Source organism: Hemiscyllium ocellatum, chromosome 26 (genome assembly GCF_020745735.1).
Source record: "Hemiscyllium ocellatum isolate sHemOce1 chromosome 26, sHemOce1.pat.X.cur, whole genome shotgun sequence".
In the NCBI taxonomy this organism is placed as follows: Eukaryota; Metazoa; Chordata; class Chondrichthyes; order Orectolobiformes; family Hemiscylliidae; genus Hemiscyllium; species Hemiscyllium ocellatum.
The window spans coordinates 6960087-6975921 of NC_083426.1; the positions used below are offsets into that span (position 1 = coordinate 6960087).

The 15835-nt window shown below is 38.0% G+C and overlaps 1 protein-coding gene across 3 annotated transcripts in view; it reads left to right on the forward strand.

Moving 5' to 3' along the window:
• cttnbp2nlb (CTTNBP2 N-terminal like b) overlaps positions 1-15215 on the forward strand; it is a 94659-nt gene extending 79444 nt beyond the window's left edge. For all 3 annotated transcript variants that reach the window (XM_060845301.1, XM_060845300.1, XM_060845304.1), the window contains one exon: positions 1795-15215. In XM_060845301.1, coding sequence (XP_060701284.1) covers positions 1795-3522 — 1728 coding nt within the window. In that variant the 3' untranslated portion in view covers positions 3523-15215. The remainder of the gene's footprint in view (positions 1-1794) is intronic.
• The last annotated feature ends 620 nt before the right edge of the window (positions 15216-15835 follow it).

Sequence of the window (15835 nt, forward strand, 5' to 3'; positions counted from 1 at the left end):
AGAGAATAAATTGAAGAGGAAGTTCCTTCTGATTCCACTTCCACAACTTTTAGGAGATGATTACATGGATGCTTGATGAGAAAAGCAGAGAGGAGCAAATAGCTTCAAAAAGCTGCACTTTTTTTCGAAACAAGAAAAACCTATCCGGAAGTAGACATCATTGTCTACCTTTGACATTTCCTGTTTTTTTTTAAAAAGTTAGCAGTTCCTAAAAATCTATCCCTGAAGAAAACCTTTGCTCTGCAAAACCATTCTCTGAAATGTACTGAATGTTATATGTATCTTTATTGCCATGCCACGAAGCTATGTGATGTAATTGTTTTGGATCCCAAACCAGTTACTACGCAACTAGCATTTCCAGGAGTCTGGGAATCTGCTATAGCACATGATTATTCATCGAATAAGGAGAGAAACGCCTCCTCACTAAAGCCTTTTGTGAATTGAGCTAATGTTGAGCCACCTGCTGGGGAGATACAGCACAAGATAGTGTAATGTTCCCTTTCCCTTTCAGTGGACGTGATGAAATTGTCCTGGCTCTCATTGGTGCTGAACCAATCCATTTATAGTACAAGTTAGATTTTATAGGCATTCCAAAATGTAAACATAATTTTAATAGTACTTATCCTGTACATTTGTGAATTTTGTTTCAAAACTGTTTATTAGAACGTGTGGCATTTCGGAGAGCAGTAAAAAGCTAAAGGAGAAATGTTTGGATTGTTAAAGATGTCTAGAATAATATCGTCAGAAACATAGGAAAGACCATAGTCCATACTTGTCAATGATATGATTAGCTTACAACTGAAAGCTATGCTTGCATTAGTCTGCCATGTGTCTGACTGTTGTGCTTCATGTAACAAGTGCCTTTTTTGTTTAATATATTATGTTCAACTTGAAATATGTTTTAAGCTTGTTTGAAGATTCTTCACCATTTCATTCTTTTTTTGGTTACTTATAATTTTTTTTCCTTTATTTATTCACTGAATGAGAGTGTTAATGGCTAGGCAGCATTTATTGCCCATCCCTAATTGCCCAGAGTCAACCACAATGCTGTGGATCTGGATTCACATTTAGGCCAGACCAGATAAGATGGCAGTTTCCTTTCCTAAAAGACATCAGTGAATCTGGTTGGTTTTTCCAGCAATCGGCAATTGATTCATGGTCACCATTAGACTCTTAATTTCACATATTTATTGAATTCATGTTCCATCGTCTGTCATGGCAGAATTCAAACCTGGGTCCCAAAACGTTATCTGGGTCTCTGGATTAACAGTCCAGCGACTAATGCAACTAGGCTATTGCCTGCCCCTTCAATTTAAGATCAAAGCATCCAGCTCTGGTTTCAAATGTCAATTCATGGGCACAACCATGAATGGTGCATCGTATATGAAACATCTTGGGGGAGAGAAAAGCATTTTCAAAATGCTACATGTTGTTTTAATTTTAAAAAGCCCATACCACATTTTAATTAATGTTGTCCTAATCCTCTAACACAGCTGTCACTGCCTTCCTCCAGCTTCGTTTGTGGCAGCTGTCGATGCCTCAAGCTGCCTGTGAAATGGAGTCATTTGCAGATGAACCGAGCGATACAGCTGTGGATTTTTTTTAAAACAGCAGCCTCGTGATAAGTAACAGAAAGGCTAGACTGCTTTGAACTCCATTCTTGGCAATGATGCAGGTCTTGTGCTTTCAGTGCCAATTTAAATATGTAAGATGTTTTCATTTAGAAGAATACATGATTGGAGTATAATAATTTTATATTTTGTTCTTCTACTTGTTCACAATTTACCCTCACAGCTTGAATTTGAGAAGTCACAGGTGAAGAAGGTAGAAAAGGAACAGAAGAAGCTGTCTACACAGCTGGAGGAGGAACGAACAAGACACAAACAGTTAACCACTGTTTTGATGAAAGAATGCAAAAAAGCAACCAACAAGGCAGCAGAGGAAGTTCAGAAAACTGCAGAATTAAAACAGAAGCTAGAGAAAGAGATGGCCAAAAGCAGTGAACGAGAGGAAGAGTTGGCCGCCGAGAAGCAGCGAGCCTTACAAAGGGAGGCCGAAATGGAGAAACAGCTTTCCGAGTTTGACACTGAGAAGGAGCAACTGCGGGCAAGGCTAAACCGGGAAGAAAACAGGGCACGAGCCCTCAATGAGGAAGTGCAAAGTTTAAAGCGAGTTATTGAAGTGCTTAAAAATAAAACAGAAAGCTCCAACAAAATAGTAGCAAATGAACCAAAATCACCGGTAAACTTTCCATTAGAGGCTGGTGCTAAGAAAAGCAACACTATATCCCCTTCTTGCCAGACTGATTGCAGTCATGTGAAAGTGCCTAATGGAAGTGATTTAAAAGAAAAACACTGCACATCATTGCCAGCTGCAGTTGTTCCGCAAGTAAATGGACATTGCGCAGCATTTATGGTTAATGATGGGGATGACCAGTCAACTGACGGCAATAGTGTAGATATTCTTTTCTCCGCTGAAAGTAAAGTACCTTCTCCATCTCCAGGGAACATAGTTGAAAATGGAAGTGGTAATGTGGCTTCTTGTGCTGTACCACATTTCCCAGGTGGAACCTCACTTTCTCCAAGCAACACTGTGAACTCTTCGGCTGCTTCCTCAGTATCATCATCCCCATGTTCATCACCTGTGTTGACAAAGCGACTCACTAGTTCAACAAGCCCCAGTGCCAGCTTCCAGTCATCCTACCAGGCTGGGCTGAATCAAAGGTTTCATGCAGCTCGATTTAAATTCCAAGCTCAAGCAGAGCAAGATCAACAGACTGGCGCCTTACAAAGTCCTCCTCCAAGGGATCTGTCACCCACTACCTCAGATAGTTCAGCCGCCAAACAGTTGGCTCGAAATACTGTGACCCAAGTTCTGTCAAGGTTCACAAGCCAGCCAGGAACTCTGAAAACTGCAAACAATTCCCCCTTTGGTACTGACTATCGACAGTTGGGCAGTTCAGCAAAAACACCAACTGGTGATACCAATCATTCACCGACTTCCAGTAAAGTCTCAAGTCCACAATGTCCAATGACCCCTGGGATAAAATCGCCAACAGTATCTAGAGTGGACAGAGGAAATCCTCCACCAATTCCTCCTAAGAAGCCTGGCCTTGCACAATCACCTGCATCACCTCATCCGCCGGGTAGAGCAGCTACAGATAGTGGACCTTCTCAGATTGGGCTTTCTGCTAAAAACGAATCAAGTGCTTCCAATTCTGTTCAACCTCAACGATTCTTTAACTGGCGTGAAACAGGGATCCATGAGGAAGCTTCATTGAAATGTTCCTTGGAACGAGGAACAATGATGGGCTCTGAGGAAGGGACTGAGGGTGGAATTCATGTTGCACAAGTGGGAACACCATCTAATGAATCAAATCCTGCAGCATCCATGAAACTTTCAGCAGTCCCCATGGATGTTTGTGGTGCCACAGTGGACTTACCAAACATCTGTGGCATGAACAACAGTTTGATTACACCAACCAGTAAAGAGATTGATATACTTCTGCCAACTAGTAGTTAAACTGTCTAGAAATGAAATGTGAGTCATGCTTTTCTTTCTGAATCAGATGTGAAGTTTCTCAATTACATCACAGTTTATTATTTATTTATAGGGCATTCTGTACTTGTACAATATCCAATTTGCTACACATTATTTTGTTAACTTCAGAATTTTCTAATTTTACATTCTTACCGGTGTTTCTCTTTATGTTAACATGTATTTGATATATAGTTTTTTTAATAGTAATGTCAAGGCCCCTGATTATAGATTATGTGGAAAGAATTAACAGAACGTTCACACTTTTTTTTAAAAACAAAAATCCTGAAATCAAGTAGTTATATGCTTATTCAGTCAAAATTAATTCTCCCAAACAATTAGAAATTCCATATGTGATCAAAAAAATTAAATGAATTATCCATCCAGCACAAACCAGTGACTATAGCTGGATGGCATGGTGGCTCATTGGTGTGAACTCTGCTGCCTCACAGCTCCAGGGACCTGGGTTCAATTGGGCAACTATCTTTGTTGAATTTGCACATTGTCCCCGTGTCTGTGTAGGTTTCCTCCAGATGCTCTGGGTTCCAGAACAGGCTAGATGGATTGACAAAGGGAAGTATAAGGTTACAGGGATGAGCTTGGGGGTGGATCTGGGTGGGATGCTCTTCAGAGAGTTGGTATGGACTCTGGTTGAATGGCCTACTTCCACACTGTAGGGATTCTATGATTCTAACTATTCTTATTTGTTTCCACAATCTGTTACATATAATGGTGCTTATATATTTGGAAAAGTTAGCACAAATTGAGAAAGATAATGCATTAGGTAAAAAGGAATTAGCAAACAACTTTAGATGCAATTCCGAGGTCAATTTGAGTTCTATGGAAATGTCCTTCTTGATTTAAAAAGTTAAACTTTCTCTCCACAGATGCTGCCTGGCCTACTGAGTTCCTGCAGCATTGTGTTTCACTTTTGAGCATCTGCAGTATTTTGCTTTTATTGTAGTGAATATTTGCTGTACTAAGCAGTGTCTCAATGGTGATGTTTATGACTGGCCACTGAAACAGTATTTTAAAGACTGCTTTGATTGTTGTGATGGTAAGTTGAGAGGAGGGAGGTATGTCCGTATAGAATCCCTAGTGTGGAAGCAGGCCATTCAGCCCATCAAGTCAACACAGACTCTCTGAAGAGCGTCCCACCCACCTCCCCTATCCCTGTAATGCTGCATTTTCCACAACTAATCCACCTAACCAACACGTCTTTGGACTATGGAAGGAAACCAGAGCTCCTTGGGGAAACACACACACGTGGGGAGAATGTACAAATTTCACTCAAGGAGTCGCCATAAAGGACACAGGATTTGTCTTCTGTGACATGACTGTAAAATGGATGAACCACTCAACTTGTATTGCAATAGTGTTTTTGAAAATAAATATTCTGGTAGTGGTTAAGGAACTTGTTTTAACGGAAGGAAGCATTCCAGGTCTTTAGGTGTGATGTGATATATTCGCAGGAAGGCCCAACGTAATTTTTATTTTAAACTACATTATCTATGTTATTATCTAAGATACCCACGGGGATATTTCTAAAGGGTTAATGGTGAAGTGTGTTGTTTTTACATCTGGGATTCAAACTGAGTAATTTGTACTCTGGTTTACAACTTTAGACACTGCATTCCTTAATTGCCAAATGTCGTCGTTGTGGTTTACGATGATGTAATTAATATTTAAAGCATAAGAGCATATGCAACCAGTTCTTTAACTTGTAAGTAACAAAATTTTGTTTCACCACAAGACAACACATTACATTCAGTTAAATTTCTGACTATATCTAGTGGCAATTTTTTGCCTTGCATATTTTGAGCAGTCGTATATAGCAATAACAGATATAAAACTGTCAGGAGCTTGTTCAAATTAAATCACCTTTTAACAAAACTAAATGAGGCAAGGACATGATGGTGAGCTAATGAGTTCAAAATATGTACACAAGCATATCGTATACAATATATAAAAAGATGTAATGTCGATGTGGATTCAGTTGATAAAATTGATTTAATAAGATTCTTTAGAGTTTTCTGGAAAACCCCTTCCGCCATCCCACCATCAAAAATTTGTAAATGTATCTGCTTGGGTGTTCAGGTGTCATGGTTTTTCTATTGGCCAAAGGCTAGGAGAGCTTGTTGCTAGATATCTAATACTTTCTAATTGCCTGAAGTAAGATTTCATAAATGTCCCAGGGTACCTTTGGCTTAAGAAAATTACTTTCTTCACCCCTTGACGGAAAGTAATTAATCGATGATTGTATTTGAGATTAGCATAAGTAAACCAAAATCTAATTAATTTCAGTGAAATACTACACAATTTTAACTTGATAAATAGCACATTTCAGTTTGTGTATTAATCATTTTGCTTTAGATTTCATTCAATAATTTTATAGACTCCAGCAAAAAAGTTGATTTTTTTTTGTACCAGATCTCCACTTCAATATCATCATCCCCAGTTCTGCCAAACTCAAAGCTGTGGAGCTGCGTGGATTACATTATATAATTCAGAGTGGAAAAACTTGGTACAAGTATTAAACTGGAAAATAAATTGTACATTTTCTTGCATCTTGTACCTTGTAAACTTTTGGAGGAATTGAGTTTCCTTAAAGTACATTGAAGTCTTGAGGTAAATATAACAGCCATTTTAACACTGCAACATTTGAGTAAATGCTCTGTTGTTTTATTTTGCTAGAGGAGGAATATGAGTTATGGGGATCTCTTTGCTTTTCAAATTCACCGTCCTTGGTATACATCTGAAGTGGCAACTCTGGCCTTTGGTTTACTGCCTCACGTAATGGGATTGCACATTTGACCGTAAACTACTCCCTCAGTATTATACTAAGTTTCAGATTGATCTAGTTACATCAGCCCTCTGTGTGATTCACAAACCCACAGCCTAACTGCCATCAGAACCAATACCACACACTAACTCTAAAATGGATTCTTCTTGGCAGTATGATGTTTGGTAGATAAGTTGGGGACAAAGCTAAGCGAGGCCAAAGGACTACTTTTTATAAGTAACTTGACGAGAAGACTTCCGGACTTGCCAGCTCTGCCATTATATCTTTCCATTCTGTGCCCCTTTAATTTAATGTACCACATGAACAATGTCCTCTCGTAACATACAATTAGCTGTGCCTGGAATGTAGTTCTTGTCATAGTGTATGTAAACAATCAGGCCCAGACAAGTTCACAACTCCAAGTCCAGGTGCAATTCGCAATCATTATAAGTAAGCAGTATGGCAAATTTCTCATTACTCAACTGAAAAATGGACATCTCAAGTCACGACATTTGCTCTTTTACTTAATGTCGTTACTTTAAAATTACAGTAAAATTTAAAAGTTTTTGAAGGACAATTAAGTATTTAACATAATATGCACTTTTCCTCTCTCTCAAAAAGCACTTCATGGGTGTGCATTTTACTCAAAGATTTATGGGGATTTTTGTAGTGAGTGGCCACATTAAGCTTTGGTTGTTTAAATATTGCATGCCTAGCGTAATTAGATAAAGGCAAGAATGTTCTCTTCACAAGGTCTGATCCAGTCGATAAAGTCATGAATTATTTGTCACTCTCATTTACCTATAGTTAACTTTCTTTTAAAGGTGGGAAAGGAGAAGCTGTTGCTTTGTTGAGGGGAGATTTGAGTTTATTCTGTCCCATTTAAAATATTTCCTCTTTATGAAACAGAACTTTGATTTTCTTTCTATCTCTACTCTTGCAAAAAGGTAGAAAAACCTATGCTATTATTTACTGTTTTCTTAGTTGTAAGTCCTGACCCAAACAGAGATGATACATAATTCCAATAGAACCATTCTTCATTGCTTAATCTTCTTTCTATGTCCACATGTTTATTTTATTTCACATTTCTTTAAATGCTCAATGTTAAGGAGTCATAAAGCATATGAGCTTGACCTTCCTAGGAGGCACACTCAGCTGTTTGCAAAAGAAAACTGTAAAATGGGACTTATAGGCAACAAAATTGGCCAAAATTTCAATGGATTGAATCCAAGAAATGGATAGCAACCTGTGCTTATCTGCCACTATTTGGCTGTGCAACATTGGAATGGGGTGACTGGAATGTTAAAGCAACATCTTCCTTAGAGAACAATGGTATGTTCTGGAAAAAGTTGCTGATCTTTTTATTTATCTTTGTGAATTAGTCTGTTCTGAATATTAGGAAAACTGGCATATTACTACTACAGTCATGAAATTGTCAACTTGCCTTATGAGGTGTGATTGAGGCAGAACTGGTGGGTTTTCTGCTGGGTCATATCATCCCTCCTTCTGACAACTTAATTCCCCAACATTGATAAGAGGCAGAAGTGGATGAACTATATACCACTTCACATTCCACACACCTGTCAGTCCTACTCAAATTTTATAACTAGCATATCATCTCAAGTCACACATTCCCATTTTTAAAATATATTTTTGGTAAGATAGAGGCCATTAGCCCATAAAGTCCATGCTGGCTTTCAGTGGAGCAATCCAGCTGGTCTCAGTCACCTGATTTGATTCCCATGGTCCTCTAAATTCATTTAGTTCAAATACCTGTCCATTATTTCTTTAGGAATCATTACTTTCTGATTTTATTACCATCCTGAGACCATAAGAAATAGGAACAGAAGGTAAGCCATTCAGCAGGATAGTGGCTGATCTGATGTGCCTCAAACCATTTTCTTGCCCTTTCCCTGTAACTGTTGATTCCCCTATTGATCAAGAGTCTTATTTCAGTCGTAAATATTTGCAAGGACTCTGCCCTACATCTCTCTGTGGCAAGGAGTTCCAAAGATATTCAACCCTCGGAAGAAATTCCACCCCATCTCAGTTTTAAACGGACACCACTTTGTTTTGAGACTGTCCTTTTGTCCCAGGCCTTCCCACGAGGGGAAACATCCTCTCAGCATTAACCCTGTCAAGCCCCTTAAAGATTCCATGTGAGATCACCCCTCGCCAGTAGTAAATTCCAAGTCATTACCACTTTAGCTCTATTAGAAATTTGCTGCTCACACTCCCTCTACATCTCTCCAAAACCTTAAATCTGTGTCACTTTGTATTCTATCAAGTCTCCTTTTTGTTGAAAGCTGTTTCAATCTAACTTTAACTAAAGTCTCACATCCCTGTAAACCTGGCAAATCTCCTCTGCATCCTCTTGAGGATGGTCACTTCCTTCCTAAACTATGGTGACCAGGGCTGGTAAGTTAAGATGCTAGTTTCTGGGATGTGTTGACAGATTTGGATGCTCCCCATCCACCTAGAGACAGGCAAAAACATAATTTTACTCCCATGTCCTGTGGACTGTTCATTAAGAAACTGTCATCATCAGTCATTAGGAATCTTGTGACTTCAGTTGCAGTGAGTGGGGTGTATAACCAGGTCATTCACTGTAGCAGTTGCAAAACTGCCATTTGTAAGTTGCACATATATCAATTTTAATGGAAAATGGTCCATACAGTCCATAACAAGTGATAATTCAGGTTATAATATAGTATTTTGTTGCTTGATACATGTTCTACTTTTAAAACATTTTATAGAAGAATTGTATGAGCTTTGTTTTTGAAATATTTATTTCACCCAAAGCTTTTAGGTTATCTGACATTAATGATGCAGGTGAAATCAAAGATACAGTAGCACTGACGTGTCTCAAGGGTCCTTAAATATCATAGAATTACACAGTACAGAAGAGACCCTTAGGCCCATCGAGTCTACCACCAAAAATACACTAAATCTAGATTAGTTTCACTTTTTACCTTGACTGATCCTGAATGTCGTCTTAAGTACACTCTTAACCTATCCTGTATTTTCAGGAATCTGTGGACAAATATTTTACTCTGTTCCTCCGAGCTTCCTTCTGTCCTGCCATTCAATGAATTGCAGCTGAAGTTGATCAGTGGCTCCCACAACCGTTCTTTAATGTAATTACCAAAGCCTTAAATGTGTTTGAAACATTAGTGTAGAAAATAGGAATAGGCCATCAGCCCTTCGAGCCTGCTCCACTACTCAGGACAATCATGACTGCTCCTACTTTCTCCCATATCTTTTGATCCCCTTACCCTAAGAACAGTATCTAACTCTTTTAAAACCTTCACAGTTTTGGTCTCACTGCTTGCTGTGGTAGAGAATTCCACAGGCCCACTACTTTCTGGGTGAAGAAATTCTTCTTGTTCGCAGTCCTAAATGGCCCATCCCACATCCTTAAACTGACCTGGCAAGTAAGTTGCAAATTAAGCTGTGGCAGTTGTTCAATAAATAATATTGAATGCAGATGAACGGTGTTTCGCCCACTGGCCAGAGTGCCTAGCAAGCATCCCATCTATGTAAGTAGTCTGTGGCTGGCTTTCCCTGATAACCTGAAATGCCTCCACCCCAAACCACTGTATGCTTGTTGAATACCAGCAGCAGTGAGAACTGACCTTTTAGTTGATATTAATTGCCCACTCAATGATCTCAGTTGACAGCAGGGTGGGAAGGCAGAGGGTCCCCATCTACCCTCCCTCCAAACTCACCTCATGGGCATGAATTAAATACCATTCATTGGGTGAACAGGTTTGGATTGAAGAGCCAACATAGGACTAATCTCAGTTGAAATGATGACAAGGTAGGATGAATTTTAAGTGAGAAACTGAAGGAACGTCTCCATGTTGTAAATAACAAAGTCCACACTGATAGATAAATCTTGTGTAACAATTTCTAGTTGATGGAAGCGTTAATCAGAAGCTGATTATGTAGAGAATGTGATCCTTATGATACACCATTTTTATAAATATTTTTATTGAAAAGCTTTTTTAAATCTTTTACAAAACGTTTATATATAAAGGAAAAAAAAACCATCAAAACAGAAAAAAAAGTACAAAGAAGACCATAACAAAGTTCCATTGTTACTAAATAACCCACTATTCTATCAAAACAAACCTATCTACTTAACTAAAACTGAACTACAAACCTATTAAATAAATACTTAAATTACATTCAAGTTACTTAAATTAGATAATGTCTTACTACTTTATTCTGTCTTACTCCTCACACCTCCACTGAGGCTCCCATCCCTGGGAGTACCCCCTACAGTACCCATATTCTTTTCCTTCCAGTCTCCTCCTCCCAGTGCCCCACGGGCGCCCATAAAGATTCCCACGGCTGTACCACGACCCTGACTAATATCGCTAACAAGTCAGCATCAATATAGTTTAAAAAGGGCCGTCATGTCCTATAAAACTGTTCCGTTTGTGCTGCACCAAATTTGTGAGGTAATCTTGGGGGAGATGCTCCACAACTAGCTTACGCCACCCCATAAGATCTGGTGGTTTTTCTGACGTCCAATTTAGTAAAATGTTCTTCCTTGCGCAATGGGCAAGGATATTACACAGTTTCTTCCAGTGTTCCCCCAGAGAGGGCAAATTTGGCAGCCCCAAAAGAAGAACTACTGGATCCACGTTAATTTCAGTCCCCAGAATGTCCTTTAACTCCTTCACTATAAGACTCCAATATCTTAGGATCTTGCAACATGACCAATAACAATGTGTGAGAGTACCTATATTAATTTTACATTTGGGACAGTCTGGTGACACTCCTCTCTTAAACTTAGCTGGCCTTTCTGGTGCCATATGAGCCCTGTGTAAGATCTTTAATTGCATATAGCCTGTGCTCTGTTTACATACTGAAATTTTTCCTTACATTCCCCCAGATATCTTTCCATATCTCCAGTGAAATGTCCTGTCCTAACTCTCGGTTCCGCATCTTAGAGTCCATCCATATCCCCCAGAGCACGGCCTTTCTGTAAATGATATAAAGTGCAAAGTGAAAGAGTACCCGTACACTGGAGTACCCTTTTCTCAGCATCTGATTTATAACATTGGGCCAGGAGTGTGGTCTTCCTCTGTATGTAGTCCCTTAGCTGGAAGTATTGGTAAAGGTCCTTATTGGATAATCCATATTTCTGACTTAACTGATTGAATTATATCAGGATCTCTCCCTCAAACAAGTCTCCCAAACGGAGTTCCTTTGTTCTCCCATGTCTTAAAGCCAGAGATAATACACCTTAGGTAAAGTTAATATTTATAATAGACTAACAATGAGTTGCAGCCTAACAATGAGTTGCAGCCTAACAATGAGTTGCAGCCTAACAATGAGTTGCAGCCTAACAATTTAGTTGATCACTTCACTTCTCATTGAAAACTGCTGGAGTACAAATTTTGCAAAAATACATTACAGAAAAGTATTTAATTGCTGCCTTAATTATACCAAATTACATTTGGTATAAATCTATGTTTGTATTAGAAAATATTTTCAGGGTTGTCACTGTTCTGCAAGTGAAAGAATGGTGATTTTGATGTAGAACCAGAAGAAGTAGAGGATCACTATAGGAATTTTCTATTTTCGACAGATTTTGCCAGGCAATCTTTGCAACAAGATAATCTAATTCTTTGTAATGATTGATAGATGTTTTTCATAACAGTGCAATAGGCCCTACACAGAGCAATTTTACAATGTGCACATTCGGTATAAAATCAGAATAACTCACTGCCGTGCCTTTTCACAATTTTTCTTCAATTGTCAGAAATATGTTTTGATACAAGAGTTGTCCAAGTCTACTTGAATCTGAAATTGAGTCTTGAGCCACTTCTCGAGTGATTAGTACTGGTGTTCAAACAGATGAAGTTGGTCCAGTCATTTTCTGCTGTTTTTAATTGTATTGAATGTCGATGGCAAATTTGACACACTTATTGAGTGTGTTAATTACATCTAGCAAAGGACTGCAAATAGTGCATCAGCAATTTTCAAATTTAAGACGATTCTAACCATAGATTTACAAATGTATTATGGATTCCGAGCCACTGAAATTCTGAAGAAGTCATTTCATAGGAGCAATTGATATTGAACGTGAATTACAGCTCTTGAATTTGCAGCAATGGAGTTTTAAAAATTAGAATAAATCGTACAACGATAGTAACCTTTAACAAATTACTAAGAACAAATCAAATCTGGCTTAACAATTGCCAGTTTTGCAGGAAATACTATTTGCTGTGTTCTACCGAAATAATTGAGAAAATCAACATAAGATAGGGTAAATAGACAAGTTCTTTTCCTGGGGGTGGGGAAGTCCAAAACTAGAGGGCATAGTTTAAGGTGAGAGGGTAAAAAATTTAAAAAGGACCTTTTAAAAGGGGCAACTTTTTCATGGAGAGGGTGGTGCATGTATGGAATGAGTTGTCAGAGAAGGTGGTGGAGGTTGGTACAATTCCAACATTTTAAAAGACATCTGGATGAGTACATGAATAGGTAGGGTTTACAGGGATATGGTCAAATGTTGGCAAATGGGACTGAATTAATCTAGGATATCCGGTCAGCATGGACAAGTTGGACTAAAGGGTTTGTTTCTGTGCTGTACATCTCTGACTTTATTTGGACAAACTTGAGGTGTATGAAACTTCAACATTACTACTTCCACCCTGACACTTAGTTACTTCAGGCTATAAGGTTGTTCCTTAGATGGACTTACTGAGATTTGCCCAGAAAACGCCTTTCACTAAATTCTTTAGCAAACCAACATGAACCCTAGTATAAAATGTTTTAAAAATTGATTTCCTGTTTTACATATGGACTGTTCATCCAGACTAAAATGCATGATATTTGGTAAAATTACTGAGTTTGGAAATATGCATTTTCTATATTTGTGTGTGTGCATTTATCACATTTAATATTAACACACTTGTAGGTATTCAGCAGTAAATAATGAAATATTTAGATAAAGATATAAATGGCTGACAGACATGCAGCTTCAAGGTCAAAAAGTGTGGTGCTGGAAAAGCACAGCCGGTCAGACAGCATCCAAGGAGCAAGCAAATCGATGTTTCGAACATTAGCTCTTCATCAGGAGTGAGTATGCTCAAAATGTCAACTCTCCTCCTCCTCAGATGCTGCCTGACCAGCTGTGCTTTTCCAGCACCGTGCCTTTTGACTCTGATCTCCAGCATCTTCAGTCCTCGTTTTCTCCCCGACATGCAGCATGTCCAACATGTACCATCTGAAGGGGAGAGTAAATAATTCCAGATGAGTTTTCAGAATGTCTATCTTCTATCCATCCTATAATAGCTTGGTTTTTTTTCTTCTAGGATATATTTAGGGATAGAAGTAGGTATTTAAGCAATGTATATACCTCTTTGCAATACAAAAGATTATTAATAACTATCCTTTTGGGGTATCAAGACTGGTTTTATATTGTGGCTTTTCTTTTCCGGTGACTTTCATCCACTAATGCACATGAATCTATCACCAGCAAAAATTATCCTGATCAAAACTTCAGCTGACCTGTATATACTTGCACATGGGCATTAGTACTAAGACAAACAGTAAACTGCAACATAGAATGATACCTGAAAAGTATCAGATGTATTTATTTATTACAAACTGCCTACTGTAGCTTCTGAGGCTTTGGCAAAGCTAAATTTGAAAAATTCTGTCATCTTAGATCAGACTATCGTTGTAGGGTGTGTCTTTAATTCGCTGGTGTTTGTTTACTAAATAAATTAAGATGTTATAGTCATAGTTTTTAGCCAATTCAGAAAATAAATTTTTGAGGCATTTGCAATTTTGTCATGTGATTATTTGGATTGCAATTTTTCAAATTGTAAATAGTGCTAATACTAAAGACTAGTTGCTATGAAAGTTGAGTCTTACCATGAATAGTTACTGATACCTGAAAATAGGAAGCAGTATTCTAAAATTCAGCAACATTGCCAATTCATATTATTTGTGAATCACCATCAAAACAGGGCACTTTTGTCCTGTTTTGTGTGTTGCGAAAACCTAAATAGCATATTTCTGGAATGCTTTGTCTACAAATCTCATGAAGCAAAGAGTGGCAATGCTGTTGGAGTCTATGCCTGATCTTTGACATGCACTGACTTAGCTGCTTGATATTGGGGTGCGAGAGTAGCTTCAGTTTCCTCAGGGAGGGTTTACCAATCAGGTATCCCATTCCTGTTCAATCCCTCATCGATGTAAGTGTGCATGCTCGCCTGGATTGTATTTGGTCTGAAACAGAATAGTTTAGTAGTTTGTCCAGGTTCAGATATAAAAAGTGATTGTTTGAATGACATGAGGGTCAATCAAACCTTAATACAATGAGAAATTAATACTTCCCCTCTTGAAAATCTTGAAGGTCGGGGTGATGTGAAACAAGAAACTTGTCTGTCTGTCAGTAATGACAAATCAATGCGTAGACTGCATTTGATGTAAATCATTAGTACTTCCTTATTGTTATTTTGAAATACCTTGTCTTTTAACTTAGTTCCCAGTTTCATTGTATTACTAACTCAATGCAACACTATTGAATTGTGCTTCCACCTTACAGCATAATTGATTGCACCAATTGATATTCTTGTAAAAAAAAGTACATTACAATATATTTTTAATAATTTATAAACTATAAAACTTTCATACAGTGGAATCAGTATTTTGTCAGACATTTTATGCACTCTACAACTGAAAATGCTTGTAATTGAGTGATTCCTTTTTGTTTTACTTCATTAGCAAACTTATTAAATTCAAAACTGCTGTCCCTCATAGAATTTTGTTCATGCTCATGGGAAACTATAACTAATTCAAAATGCAACTTGTAAGTGCCTTTTGAATCTGCATGCTGTAAAAAAAAAATTAAAATTGTAGAAAGTGCATTTCTTCTCATATGATGGTAATTGCCATTAATCAATAAAATCTAAATTCTTACCAAGAAATCTTGTTGTATTTATGTCTTGGTGTCAAATTTTAAAATAGTGTTTATAAATGAGGATGTAAAATCCACTTCCAAGCCTATTATGTTTAATTGGCAAACCACTTCATCACCATCAACTCTTCCATCACCAGAGTATCCGCAATGTGTGTATTGATTCCTCTGACATGATCCAAATGCAGCTGATACACTGTCAGGTTTGTAGTCACAGAGGATTTAGCTGTGATGACTAGGACCAGTGTAGGAAGAAGATTTGCAACATTTGGCGAGGTGGCATAGAATTGAAATAACCTGTTGTTTCATGGCTTGAACTCTGATGTTTACTAAAATGTTCTTCCTATTTTGTTTTTGTTTCCAGTGTCTTATATTGCCAATGTACTTTTGTCTGTCAAGGCACACAAGCATTTCGTTGGACACAGTTTAGCTGTCCACACCTTTTAGAGGGATCTAGTTAATCGTTCTTAGATTCATCATGAGAGCACCTTAATTCTGAGTATTGAGGAATTGATGAACTGAAAGGATAACACTCTTTTTTAAAAAAAAACACGCACAAACTGTAGATGCCG